Source organism: Lactuca virosa, chromosome 4 (assembly GCF_052849685.1).
Source record: "Lactuca virosa cultivar CGN04683 chromosome 4, Lactuca_virosa_CGN04683_v6, whole genome shotgun sequence".
Taxonomy (NCBI): domain Eukaryota; kingdom Viridiplantae; phylum Streptophyta; class Magnoliopsida; order Asterales; family Asteraceae; genus Lactuca; species Lactuca virosa.
This window is the reverse complement of record NC_136429.1, coordinates 92,501,126-92,516,740: the sequence shown is the minus strand read 5'-3', so window position 1 is coordinate 92,516,740 and position 15,615 is coordinate 92,501,126. Positions and strand designations below refer to the sequence as shown.

General features: G+C 34.8%; 1 protein-coding gene across 1 annotated transcript; it reads right to left on the bottom strand.

Moving 5' to 3' along the window:
* Positions 1-12,878: 12,878 nt before the first annotated feature.
* On the bottom strand, positions 12,879-15,353 carry LOC145109911 (GDSL esterase/lipase At1g29670-like). The gene is made up of 5 exons (XM_079047028.1): positions 14,859-15,353; positions 13,974-14,098; positions 13,619-13,864; positions 13,285-13,525; positions 12,879-13,186 (listed from the first exon to the last, which is right to left on the bottom strand). The coding sequence occupies exons 1-5, from the start codon at positions 15,094-15,096 to the stop codon at positions 12,966-12,968; spliced, it is 1,071 nt and encodes a 356-aa protein (XP_078903154.1). The 5' UTR covers positions 15,097-15,353; the 3' UTR covers positions 12,879-12,965.
* Positions 15,354-15,615: the final 262 nt, after the last annotated feature.

The window sequence follows — 15,615 nt, the reverse complement described above, 5'->3', positions numbered from 1 at the left end:
TAAGCATTGTTTTCTAGAAGTTCAATTGTTTTCTGAATACATGTCAAAGCTAGTGGGAGCATAAGTGTTATGATGGTAAGAAAATAATCGTCATGTTAGTGGGAACATGATTATTATAGTAAGTATTGCAAGTTAGCAATATTAATTATAGAAAACAAAGATTCATTTTTGCAAAGTTGCAAGGGTTAAAAAAAAAATTGTTTAGCTATAATTAAGGGAGAGAATATTATACTTCATTTCAAAATTCTAAAGCTTAGATTGAGAAATGTTAATAAATTTAGTCAAGGATACATAGTGCATTTTAAAAAATTCGATTATGATTACGGCATACCTCTTCATAGTTCGAATTGTGGAAACAGGGCACATAAAATATTATGGCAGAAGGATGATAAAGTATCACATCCTTATGTGAGACATTATGCATCGTGTCTAATACGCTTCGGGTATGGGACCGATTGCATATGTTATAATATTTCACCATTCTAAATTTTCCAAATGCCTAGGGCATTAAGAGGGAAAAAGGACTAGAATCGGTTTTGACTAAAATAATTAAACAACTATCAAAGGACGGTCTGAGGTTCACTGAGGATTTGTCGCTTGTGAGTAGTTGGAAGTATAGTACTGGATGGACTATATTGACATTATTATGAATAGATAAGATTCTATTAAGAATAAGTTGTCATATAGAAAATATGGAAATGTTTCCATTAATGGGAGTTGGATATTAAGACTCTATGTAGATTAGAAACTTTTATGCAAAATGATGTTCAAAGGAATGTACTTTGAGTGAGAGACATCACATCTATAAAATTGTTTTGTAACAATTTCTGATAGAGAACTTAGTAATTTCATTAGCCGGGTCTTGGTGACTTTTGTGCTATGACATTACGAAAGAATCATTGCATAAAGTGTTAGAATCTGACATATTCTAAAAGTGGCAAGAATTTGGTATTCTTATACTAATAATAAAATTGGGGATTGTGAAATGAGTTTCATTGGAAAAGTTTTTCAATTGTTGTATTTCATAGAGTATGGACCATAGGTAACCAAAGTGTGCATGCTTGGAGCATGGGACAATTGTGGTTATAATTCGAGTAATAAGTTGATTTTCTGAAACAGTAAGCAATGAATAATGAGTAATCAATATGGTGTTTAAAAGTGTTTTTATTTACGCTCAAAAAGTTTTGGGACCATATAGGATTAATATTATTATTGCGTTTCATTTTTCATGTTTTGACTTCCAGAATAACTAAGTTATTCGAAGCTCCACAGTCGGTCATACGTTGGAAGTAGGTATGAAGGAAGACTGTCATGAATCTGTCTGTAGATTGTCTAAAGTGTTTAGACATAGCACAAGTTTGCTGCAGAGTTCATGAGTGCTTTGATAAGATTAAAGTATTGGATTAAACCCACGCTCACTTGAATCACTTCATGGTTTTATCACGAGTGATTGGTGAGACGATAACATTGTATATTCTTGAAACCGAGACGTGTGAGTTGTTATTTGCTAGTCGGTTGCACATTGATGATAAGTAAACACACCAGTAACTTGGTGTTATAAAACTTATTGTTGTGTGTGATTCGATTAGTAGGTGCAAGCAAGCATTTGAGTCAAAGTTTATCCATTCCTTTTACCCAAGGTGGGATAAAAGCGATATCTGTGGGCCCCTCGATGATTTAGTGATGACAAAAGAAAGTGCTCGGCCGGGCCAGGACTGATTTGATTTGTTCAATTAGTCAGTCGTCATAAATCGGAAATCGGGAAACGACACATAGACTGAGAGAATGATTTCAATCCATGTCTCATGTCTATACGATATCTTGTAGAATTGAGGAATATATGATCCCTTATCTAAAGGACACGCGTATCTGATAAGATCAGAGTTGACATCGGCTTTTGGAAGCTACGATTGCTGATCAGGTTCTGAAGTCATACGCAGAATAGTTATTAGACTTATCCAAGTGGGAGACTGTTGGATTAGTGTCTAAGTCCATAACTATTTTGGTATGTACTTGACCCGATTGTGAGCATGGTCCTTTTGGGTTGCCTTCACACGGGTGACTAAACAGGATGACAATTGAGGAGAGAGGTTGATTAGGGCATAAATATGATTTATTTATTATATTATATGAATAATATATTAATTTGGAATCATATTATTAATTAGTATTTAATCAGAAATTAATAGGAATTAATTTTGGGATTAAAGGAATTAATTAAAAGTACAGGGGCTGTTTTGTAATTATTTGATAGTTGAGACTTTGGGCTATTGGATCACCTTTATTAAGGCTTGAATGAAAATCCTAGAAGGATCTAGGAGTTTTCGTCCAAGGGCTTAAGGAAAGGAGTCCATGGACTTGCTTAGGCCCTAAGCTAAAGGATTAGGGTTTCCACCTTGAAACCCTGGCTAGCCTCAAGTATAAATAGCACCCTAAGGCACTAGAATTCGTCCAAGCCTTGGGAAACCCTAAAAGGGACGAATTTTAGGGCAAGATACCCTTCTCTCCTCTCTCCCATATTTATCCTTTCACCTAGTGTGTTTGTGAGCCATTAGAGGTACTACACTTGTGGTACTTGCTTCCAAGAGCTAAGGTGATTCAAGGAACTAGTTGTTATTACTATATAACAACAAAAGGTATGTATTCTATTATTCTATATGGATTTCGAAAATAATAGTAGCATGTCAAGTTTCTTTTTGTGTTCATAAAGTTGTATGTCTAATAGTGAAAACATGGATCCAATTAGGGTTGCATGCACACATAGGATTGTTTGTATAAAACCCAACAACACTAACTCTACTGGAACGTCTAATAGGTAAGAACTCGTCAATCGGTTCAACAGGAGTTTCCTCCTCGGGTTGAACGCCAGTGTTAGAGGTTCTTTCATCACTTGATTCTTGAAGCTTTTCAAGGTCAATTTGCCTCCCACTGTCCTCTTGGCATATGAGTTCTCGCTTTCGGAAAACCCCTCTCCTCGCAACGAAGACAACATTGTCACTCGGTCTATAGAAGAGATATCCAAAGGACTTTTGTGGATAGCCGATGAAAATACATCGCTCACAACGAGGCTCGAGCTTGTCGTGAGTCTCTCTTCTTACGAAAGCCTCGCAACCCCAAACCTTGATATGTGCCAATGAGGGAGCTTTCCCTGTCCACATCTCGTGAGGTGTTTTGGCAACCTTCTTAGTCGGGACTAGATTAAGGATATGGGCGACAGTCTCTAAGGCGTACCACCAGAATGAGATAGGTAACGAAGCTCGACTCATCATGGAACATACCATGTCCAACAAGCTGGAGTCATCATGGAACAAACCATGTCCAACAAGGTTCGATTGCCCCTCTCAGCCACACCATTCAACTGCGGTGTCCTAGGTGACGTCAATTACGAAACAATTATGCATTCCTTGAGGTAGTCGTGAAATTCAATACTAAGGTACTCACCTCCTCGATCGGATTAGAGCATCTTAATTTTCCTGCCCAGTTGATTCTGCACTTCTTGCTTAAACTCTTTGAACTTTTCCAAGGTTTCTGACTTGTGCTTGATTAAGTAGATATACCCATATCTGCTATAATCATCGGTGAAAAGTCACATAGAAGCGGGTTGCATCCCTTGCGGTGGATCTAAAGGGCCCACATACATCGGTATGTATGAGATCCAATAAACCCTCACCCCTTTAACAAGTACCAGTGAAGGGTGACTTGGTCATCTTTCCAAGTAAATAAGACTCGATCGTGTCATCGTCCCTAAGTTCGAATGACTCCAACACTCCATCATTTTGGAGTTGGGCTACGTGTTTCCTGTTGACATGTCCAAGACGACAATGCCACAAGCATGCTTTGTCCAACCCATTGGACGAATCGATATGCAACACATCATTTCCTAAGTTGTCTACAACCATCACAATTTCATATATACCATTACAAGGCAATGCTTCAAAATGGAAAGTACCATTAAAGAAAGAATTAATAGAACCATTTTCATTATTAAACGAAAATATAAAACCTTGTTTATACGAACCATGAAAAGAAATAATGTATCATGTCATTTCTGACGAGTAGCAACATTTATTCAAATCTAAACCTAACCCACTACTAAGCACTAAAGAGTAAACTCCAATCTTGGTGACCGGCGACACTTTCCTATTCCCCATGATCAAGTTTATCTTCCCATTCTCCACATCCCTACTTCTTCTTAGACCCAGCAAATTAAAACAAATGTGAAAAACATATCCTGTATCGAGGACCCAAGACATAGCATGTGATGAGTTATTAGATTGAATAGTATAAATACCTGAGAAGGTGGGATATATCTTCCCATCCTTGATATCTTGCAGATACTTCGGGCAACTTCGTTTCCAATGCCCTTTCTCGTGGCAGTAGAAGCACTCTGCATCCTTCGGGTTGGAAGAGGGAGCATCAGGACCAGGTTTTGTTCCACTAGAAGAGGTACCATCGTGAGACTTTCCCTTGTGGCTCTTAGCAGGAGCCTTCCTCTTCTTTCCTTTTCCTTGCCCAATAACCAAGACAAAGGCAGCAGTAGTAGGAGTAGATGCAATAGATTTTCCTTTTAGACTACTCTCATTAGTCCTTGGCAGGCCTTGAAGCTTGCTTAGAGTGACCTCCTCCTTGTTTATATGATAAGTCATACGAAACTGACATAACAGGGAGGTAAGGAGTGTAGAACAATATCTATGGCCAGCTCCTCATTGAAGTTGACATTCAACTTCAGCAAGCGGTCCACATATCTTTGCATTTTCTGCAAGTGGACCGTGATGGACTCTCTATCCTTCATTTTGGTAGTGATCATCGAGGCGATGATCTCATACCTTTCCTGCCTAGCACTTTGATGGTACCTTTCCATCAAATCTTGGTGCATCTCGAATGGATAGTAATCCTCGTAGGACTTTTGGAGTTCAGCAGTCATTGTTGCGAGCATGATGCAATGAACCTTCATAGCATCTCTCTCATGAGTTTCGTACGCATAAATTTCTTCAGGAGTAGCAGTGTTGTGATCAATCTCCTTCAGCTCATTGTCGAGAACATACTCTTTGTCCTCGTAGCGGGTGACCATGCGAATGTTGCGGATCCAATCATTAAAGTTGGACCCATCAAATATCACCCTCCCACACAAGTTCATGAGTGAGAATGAGCCAGAAGGGGTTGAGCCAGAAGCGTTGTTGTTTGGAGTAGACATCTGAAAAAGAAAAGAGACAAAGTTTAGATAAGATAAGAATCCCCAATTTAACACCCAAATGAGAAACTAGGGCTAGGACCCAACATAATTATTTACAATCCAGAATAGGGATGCCGTAATCTAATTGCAAATAATTTGAAGGTAGGTAAATGACGATTTACCAATTTCCACCATGAAAAACGAAAAAGACAATTAAGTTTTAAATGAATTGAAATTCCTAGATTCTTTTGAGATTCATTGAACTTTTCAATGACATGTTTAAATCTCGATATGCCCTTCAAGTTTGTGACTGGGATACCGAGGATCACAAACAAGGTGTGAATAACCATGCAAATGTACTTGATACTCTCGATGTCATTTACCACTTAATCAATGTGCCGTTAAGCACACACGCTCCATTGATCTATGATAAACATCGAGCCACCCTTTGCCACCATTGCTAGTCCCAAATTAGTGTGCCGGTTATCCATGCACGCTCCACTAACGACTTGGCAAGGTGTAAAGTGTAATTTCATGGAATAGCATCATTTTCACATTTTTTTTCCTAAAGTAACTAAGATTGAGAATTTATAAAAAAAACATTTAGTTACTTTATAGATCATTATACTTATTAATGAGGAATTAGTTGCCCTATCCTACCCGTTCGGCTAACGACCCTCCATTAGTCAAGAGTGCGGTGAGTAAGAGTGGATACCCAATGACGGTCATTTTATAGGCCGCTTCCTTAAACACCCCATATAGACCAGCTTCGTGAATGAGGCCTACTAACAGTAAGACTGGCTTATCTTATACATATATATAATTATTAGTCTTATAATATTATAATAGTATAAGGGTTGAATTTTAAACTTGTAAAATTCTAGGGTTTAGAATTTAAATATTTCAAAATTAAAACTATTAATCAAAATTTAAATTCCAAAACTTGAGGGCAAGTTTTGAAACTTTTCAAAACCTTCTAGATCAAATTTCAAATAATTTACAATCAAATAAATTATGATTATCTAAATTTGTCCTAATTCATTCATGGCAAGATAATTCATATTAAATAATAAAAATATTTTATTTTATCATATAAACAAGTAATTATCTTATTATTTAACAATTATCTTCTAATTGGATGAGGATATCAATACCATATTGAGAAAATCGGATTTTATTAGTTAAAAACGTTTATGTTAATTATCTTAACCCAATTCTAGTCAAAATCACAAAAAATCTGCTAATAGACGAGCTGACTCGCCGAGTCACAGACTGGACTCGTCGAGTAGCCCTGACTCGTCGAGTTCATCAGGCGACTCGAAGAGTTCATCAGTCAGAAGCAGTTTTTTCGACTTTTTCAGCTTTGAACAATTTAGCTATGCGTCAAATACAATAGAAAAACGACCTAGGCTTTGATACCACTGTTGGGTTATGAGCAAAACAAGAATCCTATGGTGCACATGCAAAACCTAAAGCTTTGTATCTAGTTTTTTCTAGTTGTACATGCAATAATCATCCAAAGCTTGTAAACCCTAAATCTATCATATAGAAATCGAAATCAACATAAATAAACAAGTAATAATGTTACCTTTCAATTGAAGCTTGAAGATCCTTGCCTTTGAGAGCTTAGTATCACAAATATAATACCTCTAATCGATCACAAACACCACAAGCAATTGGAGAATGTTAGAGAGAGGGGTGGAGGCTCAAAATCAGCTGGTGATCCTTCTAGGGTTTCAAGTGGCCGGTTTTGGGATGCCAAGGGTGTCCTTATATAGATGAAGAATTAGGGTTTCAGTCAAATATCTAATCTGCTCGCTTAAGCCCTAAGCAGCCCATAAGAATCTTCCACAAACCTAGTCCTGGACGAAATTCTTATGGGCTCCCATAATATTTCGTCAACCCCTTTTCAAAGGGTTCCTCAGCCTATTTTGTAATTATCTTATATTTACAATATCAGTCCTCTTAATTCAATTAACCTCTTTTGACCACAAAATTAATTCTAAATTAATTCTTGACCAATATTAATTAAACAATATGATTTCTCTTTTAATATATTATTCTCATAATATATTAATAAATCACACTTATCCTCTTTCTCCAATATTCATCTAGTCAAGTTGCTTTGGTGAAGGCAATCCAAAAGGACCATGCTACAATCGGGTCAAGTACATACCATATATAGTTATGGGCTTAGACACCTGATACAACATTACCTTCAAAAAATGATTTGGGGAAGAAGAGGTTGAACTAAAAGGCCATAAGTGTAGCTCCGATCGACCCAGCGGCGGCGACACTAGCGGTTGTAGCGATGAAGGTGAGATTTGCAACCGAAATTTTGGGGGAACTCCGACTTCTATTGAGCGCAAAAGAGCAATAAAAAAACTTTGTTGTTAGGTGTGAAAAGAAGAAACGACGTATAAAGGGAGCTTATTTTTTATTTATTTATTTTGTTTTAGGAAAGTTATATGAATATACATGCATTAACTAGGAAACCAAAAAAAATAGCATTTGACCTAGGAGTCAAATCGTAAATTTACTAAACAAGATTTATTTTTAAAAAGAAGACATTTTTACCTCAAAATATAAAAAAAAAAAATATATTTAGTTCCTAGGAAATATGTGGGAACTTCCAATGGGTTTCCGAGGAAATACATAATCGTCACAAATTTATGGGAAATGCATAGGAAGTTCTATGGGATTTCCCAGGAATCAAACTAATTTTTTCCATTCTTACAGATTCAAACATTATTTTTTATTCGTTCCATACCTTGTGCAAATTTGTTATACATGAAATACTTTTATCTTACCAACATATTATGCACATACATAAACATACATATGTACACATACACTATATAGAATGTATAATGATAAACAAATGTTTTGAGTAATGTGTTATGTTGGTGTGCACACTTACGTATGTATATATCATGCATAACTTTGTAAACTAAAAACAATTCATGTATAATGAAGTTATACAAAATATTGAACGAAAAATAAATGTTTCATATTTTAATATTTGAAAATGGATTATGTTCCTAGCAAATCCCTAGGTTATATGTGGGAACTTCCGATGAATTTCCTAGGAAATACAGTAGTCATCACAAATTTGTAGGAAATGCATAGGAAGTTCCAAGGGATTTCCTAGGAATCAAACTCATTTTGCATTCATATTATTTTTTATTCGTTCCATACTTTGTGCGACTTTGTTATACATAAAATACTTTTATCTTACCAAAATATGTATTATGCACATACATAAACATACATATATACACATACACTATATAGAATGTATAATGACAAACAAATGTTTTGAGTAATATGTTATTGTAGTGTGCTCACTTCCGTATGTACATATCATGCATAACTTGGTAAACTAAAAACAATTCATGTATAATGAAGGTGTACAAAATATTGAACGAAAAAAATAAATGTTTCATATTTTAAAATTAGAAAATGGATTCTGTTCCTAGAAAATCCCTAGGAAATATGAGGGAACTTGTGATAGATTTCCGAGGAAATACATTAGTCGTCACAAATTTATGGGAAATGCATAGGAAGTTCCAAGGGATTTACTAGGAATAAAACTCATTTTTTCGTTCTTGTTATTTTTTATTCGTTCCATATTTTGTGCAACTTTGTTATACATGAAATACTTTTACCTAACCAAAATATGAATTATGCACATACATAAACATACATATGTACACATACACTATATAGAATATATAATGATAAAAAAATGTTTCGAGTAAGATGTTATGGTGGTGTGTATATTTACGTATGTATATATCATGCATAACTTGGTAAACTAAAAGAATTTCAAGTATAATGAAGTTGAGCAAAATATTGAACGAAAAAATAGATGTTTCAACTTTTAATATTAGAAAATAGATTGCGTTCCTAGGAAATCTCTAGGAAAAATTTGGGAACTTCCGATGGACTTCCTAGGAAATACATTATTCGTCACAAATTTCTAGGAAATGCATATGATAATAAACATACATATATACCTATACAATATATAAAATATATAATAATAAACAAGTGCTTTGAGTAAGGTGTTATGGTGGTGTGTAATGTGTTATGGTGGTGTGTATACGTACGTATGTATATATCATCCATAACTTGGTAAGCTAAAAACAATTTATATATAATGAAGCTGTACAAAAATGTTGAACGAAAAGTAGACATTTCAACCTAAAATTTAAAAGAAAAATTGGATTCTGTTCCTAGGAAATCCCTTGGAAAGTGAGGAAACTTCATTTCTAGTAGTGAAGTATAGTAACAGTCATGGTTTAATTTGTTTAAGTAACACAAGCGTCTATATAAATTTATCATTTATGTGCTTGTTCCTAGGAAATTCCTCAAAAATACTGAGGGAATACCGAGGAAAGTGTACTAAGTACAACTTTTGTAGGAAAAGTGTAGGAACAATGATTGTATTGTCTACTAAACTCGACATGATTTATATTGTTACAAGAAAAAAATTGTTAAAAAAATATTACTAGGGAAATACCGAGGAAAGTTGGGTATTGATAAAGATCCTAGGAAAAGTGTAGGAAATACAAACTGTAGTTAGTACAACCTTCATAGGAAAAGTGTAGGAACAATGAGTGTATTCTCTACATAAACTCGATGTGATTTTTTTATTACAAGAAAAAAATTGTTAAAAAAAAATATTACAAAGGAAATACCGAGGAAAGTTGGGTATTTATAAATATCCTAGGAAAAGTGTAGGAAGTTCCGAAGGATTTACGAGGAAAGGGCGTTTATGGTTATTCCTAAGACTTTCCTCGGTAATTCGTAGGTAATACCGAAAAATTCATTTTCCTCGGAAATATTCGTAGGAAATCTGTCCTTTTTCTAGCAGTGGATCAACGTAATTCCGAAACTATTTGAAGTGCAGAAGCGAACTCCACAATGAAGGTCTCCTGCCTCAATTGACGCAAATGGGGAGATTGTTGGGATTAAAGTGTTGCGTCATTGTGGGCTTATTGTTTAGTCTATTTTGTATCAGGGTTGGGCCTGTCCACCGTTCTTTATTATTAGGGTTTATCTATTTAAGGTGCATGCATGCATTGTTTTATATAATCGTCAAATCATCTTTGTAAACCCTACACTCCTTTACAGTAGCAGTTCTTAATCGAGCTCTTCTAAGGCTGTGATAATAAATCATTCGACATATTTGATATTCATTCTGTGTTCTCAGTTCTTTTACCTGTTGAATCTATTTGATCATTCGAGATTTATTCTCAACATCTTGATAATCTCGAAGAACTTCTTCTTACAACCATTGACGAACTGGTATCAGTTGAAGAAGCGAAGAAAGAACCAGAGTGGGTTAAAGCCATGAGTACGGAAATTAATTCAATAAACAAGAATAATACATGGACTCTCGTAAACAAGCCTATGGGGGTGAAGCCAAACGGACTCAAGTGAGTGTTCAAATTGAAGAAAATTATAGACGACACCGTTAATAAATACAAGGCAAGATTAGTTGCTAAATGTTACGTGCAACAATCCGGTATTGATTTTCAAGAAGTATTTACTTCGGTAGCTCGAATCGAAACCATCCGATTTCTTATAGCCTTAGATGCTACTCATGGGTGGGAGCTTCACCACTTAGATGTTAAAACGACGTCTTACATGGAGAATTAAAGGAAACCATTTACGTATCGCAACCAGAAGGCTATATAAAGAAAGGCAACGAGCATAAAGTATATCGACTTACAATAGCACTGTATGACCTACGACAAGCACCTCGAGCATGGAACACGAAGCTTGACGGGATTTTGAAGAGTATGAAATTTCAAAAGTGCATGAAAGAACCATCGGTGTACCGGAAAGTGAAGGATCTAACTTGCTAATTTTAGTAATTTATGTTGATGATTTATTTGTGACATGTACACATTTGATCATGATCAAGAGGTTCAAATTAGAGATGTCCAAGAACCTTGAGATTTAGGATCTTGGAAGAATGACTTATTACCTTGACATTGTAGTTAAGCAATAGGAATCGGGGATTACTATAAACCAAGACCCGATATGGCATATACAGTTGGAGTTGTTAGCCGATACAGGCAGAGTCCAAGAGAATCACATGGAGTTGCAATCAAGCACATCCTGCGAAGGAACAACGAGATACGGTATCAAGTACGAGAGGATGGGACAAAACCGACTCATTGGTTATAGTGATAGTAGTCACAATGTTGACCCGAATGATGGAAAAAGCACAATCGGTCACATTTTCTACTACGGGTCATCTCCAATTACATGGTGTTCGCAAAAGCATGATACAGTTGTTTTATCATCTTGCGAGGCGGAGTTCATGGCGGCCACGATGATCGCATGTCAAACAATATGACTTCAAAAGAAAGTGGTTCTTAGTGTTGATAACAAGTCGGTCATCGAACTAACGAAGAATCTCGTCTTTCATGGAAGGAGTAAACACATTCACACGAGGTTTCACTTTATTCGTAATTGTGTTGAAAACGATCAAGTGGAGGTGGAGTACATTCCTGGTGAAGAACAAATGGTAGATATTCTTACCAAACCATTAGCTTGAACCAAGTTCAAGGAAATGCGGAGCTTGATCATGATTGAAGACATCTCCAGAAGGATTTAGAGATTCGGGGTGATTGTTGAAATCCTAAGTTTGAGGATCAGGCAATCCAATTTAGGCAACAAAGTTTTAGGAAACTATTTTACAAGTTGGTTCCTAGTTTCCTAACTGTAGTCTAATACAAGTCAGTATTTAGATCTATATATACCTATCTTAATCGAGTTTTAGGATGAAGAATTCACAACTGTAACACAAAGTTTTGAGTGATATTCCTTTTAATCAAAGAGTTTGTTTGAGTTATTTATGTCTCAATTTTATCTTGACTACATGTTCCCAAGAAATTTGTCTAGATATTTTGTATATTTTGTATTCAAATAATGATAGTATGCTTAGGTTTAGTGTACTTTAGTATCCCAAGAAATTTGTCTAGATATTTTGTATTCAAATAATGATAGTATGCTTAGGTTTAGCGTACTTTAGTATTTTAATATTTGGAAGCTTAGGCTATATAAGAATACAATGTACCTCTTCCGTCATTATAAGAATTAAGTTGTAACCGTTTCTTTCAATATTTAGTAGAGTAACACTTGAATAAATCTCTCTACTTTTACCTTTCCTTCCACTATATCGTTTAAGTCCTTACCGGTTTTTTATGACTTGTAAGCACAAGTTACAAACACTTATTTCACTCTTCATTTTAGCATATAATATTTGATCCTATTAAATTCCAACATTCATCATTACCATGGGTTAATTTAGCTTTTTGCCTCTATGACCATGCTCTTTGGAAGCGTTAATTGTTTGACATATCACTTGCCAACGGCCATGACCATTCGATGTTTTGTTATGGTGATTTTTGCATCTTTTGCTTGTCTTGCACTATTTTCTTTTTCAGAATGTACAATTAATTTTCCAGGTCTTTTGTGAACTGTTAGCAGTACTAAAAGTGTTACCATTATGCATGTATGAAGATCCCAAACCCTTTTCACCTCAGTTCCAACTTTTTAAAATCCATATCTAGCATTAATTTGGAGAAATCAAGAAAATTGAGTGCTCCATTAGTTCAGTAGATTTTGTGTATGGATTTTCTACATCTAATTATCTAAATGAACACCAGATACAATAGAATGTCACTATCGTCATGATTACTGCTATTTATATGTCATGCATAAAATAAAAATAAACAATCTAAACAGATTAATTGGTATCCTTCAATCCCCTTTAATCAGCCACTTGAGACAAATGAGCAATATCATAAGGAGACGCATCCAAAGCAGACAGCGCAGTGTATGATCTTGTTGCAAGTACTGTGTTCGCAACTTCCGTGGGATGAAAACCATCATAGTAAACAGATAGCCCCCTATTTGGGCAAGGGTCTGTGTCTGGAATACATTGTCCATCTGGCCTTACTTTACAACAAGGAATATTTGGAAACTGTACACCTAAATATTCACAACAATTTAAATAACAAAATCACATGATATATGTTGAAATCAGCATGAAACACCATAAATTATAAAATATTATGCTCATCCTTTACCTCCTTGTGGTGCTAAAATGCTTGTAACGTTGATGAAAGTGAATCTTGAATCAGGAAAATCATTGTTGAGCTTATCAACAGCAGGTTTGAGTCTACCATTAAATACGTTAACTGAATCATTGATCAAATCAACACACGAAGAACTTCCAGGGGTTCCAAACCTTGCTATTACTTCTAATGCACACCCTATCTGACCCAAACCGAATACTGCAACTTTCCTCGCTCCCATATTGTACAGAGTCTGTATAAGAATCATATATAAATTTGGAGTTTTTTTGAAAGCTTATGGATCGATCACAAAATCAAAACGAAAATAAGAATCATATATACTTACAGTTAGGTGTTGAGAGTATTGTCGTACAAGGATTGCTGCATATTCATCGCTGCTATATTTGTGGCTTTGAGGATATAGCTCAGGTATCAAGAAGTTGTTGATGTAATCATTGCTTCCAATATTTGATAAGTAAATGCATCGTTTCAAGTGTTCATCGGTAAGTGTCTTGTTGTTCTGTAAATTCGTAATGCGTGAAATTATTGCTTTGTGATTACGTATCTGCGTACCCAAACTGAGACGATCACCCTGCGTTGTAGTTAAAGTGTTAAACACATGCAAACAAACAAATAAATAATTTTAGTCATCACAAAAAAAGCTCAAAAGTAAAATAAAATCGCATACAACTAGTGGTTACCAGATGCATTCCAGATTCATCACGAATACCAGCACTACCACTGCCATAGTTTACCCCTGTGCTGATCTCTTCATCTTTTACGGTGGCATGAGGTGGTACAAAATTTTTAAAACCTAGAAGATGACCTAAAACAAATATTATATATTGACGTCAATAGTCTTTACTAATATATGATCTTGACTAATAAAAATGTCAAAATGTATGATATTTAATTTGTAGAAAACCAAAAAACTATGATATCATTATATAATAGATATATATGTAGTAAAATGAGTTTCTTAGAATTTTCAGTTAATTAAAATGCATGCTTATAATTTGAAGTAATGAAATAGAAGTATGTTTTATATATTGATTACAAACTAAAATGTACGTACGTATTTTTCTTGTATAACAAAAAAGGTTAAAGGCTTATATTTTGGTTTAACGATTTTTGCAAATTATAAGGTAAAATAGTTTTTATATCCAAAAAAAAAAAAGTGAGATATTGTTGTATAAATAATTTTATTTTATTTTATTTTATTATTATTATTTTATTTTTAATTTTATATTCTTCTTTTCTTGAACAGCTAGCGTCAATTCAACAAATTTGTCAGTCATAAGATAAAATGTTGGGTTATTTTGTACCTAAAAGAGAACATCTAAAACTTGGTCTAAAACAATTTTTCTTGGATTAATTAGGATAAAATGAAAGGGTGTACGTAATATAAAAAGCATGAACCCTCAAATTTGTTTGGAATGAAGGGTTTTTGTTGGAAAATATGAATATTTGCCCATGGAACTAATAATCGATAATTAAAGACAAAAAGGACAATGTAATAGATATGTAGCAAAATTTCTTCAAATGATAAGTTTTGTGTTTCAACAGAATAATAGATAGAAATAAACCTATCATATCTGCAATGGTTCGACCATTGGTGAATCTACCGCTAACACCTTCAGGAAAATCAATCCCATAAGGCTTGTAATTTGCTTTCGCTTGCGTCTCAAGATCATTGTTGTTGCCATTATCAACCAACGAGTCACCAAATATGAATAAACATGGGACTCTTGGATTTCCGATGACTACAAATATCTGAACATGCAACACAAGGATCCAAAACAATACACCAGGCTCCGAAGCCATGTTTGTCTGACTTCGATCAAGGGGCAGCCAACTGCATGAGAATTATATTAAAAAAGTTGATTAAATCGATCTCCTTTCTTTAAATATTTTTGTAATGATATAAAACCAGGATTTTGCAAATATGCTTATTCCTAACAACCCTTTTTATGAAAACAGTGCGAAATCAATTTATTTTGTGTTTAAATGCACATATGGCTGCCGGCGGGGTTTTAGCAACACCAATAACATTTTGGATGCGATCCAATTATATGCTTGTAATTTCTTTTGGTTTTGCATAAAAGATGACGAGGGAAAAAACGTTCACTGGTTATTATGTGGATCATCCATTCAGTAGTCGGTGATATTAATTAAGGTGTCTAAAAAGTTGATGCAAGGGAATCGTGCGGTAAAAAAGATTCCCAGACTTGTGGTTCTCCATGTTCATCTCAATAATCATTCCAACGAAGATCCTATTCCCAATATCAAAAAATCTTCAAGTCAATTAAAAGACAAAACACCCATTTGCTTCTAGGGTTAAAT

Bases quoted from the DNA above. Each gene is read 5' to 3' on its own strand.
- LOC145109911 (XM_079047028.1), bottom strand. From the start codon at position 15,096: ATGGCTTCGGAGCCTGGTGTATTGTTTTGGATCCTTGTGTTGCATGTT. The intron at 13,865-13,973 runs GTAACCACTAGT...ACTACAACGCAG, and splicing joins ATGAATCTGGAATGCATCTG to GGTGATCGTCTCAGTTTGGG. The intron at 13,187-13,284 runs GTAAAGGATGAG...GTGAATATTTAG, and splicing joins CATTTTAGCACCACAAGGAG to GTGTACAGTTTCCAAATATT.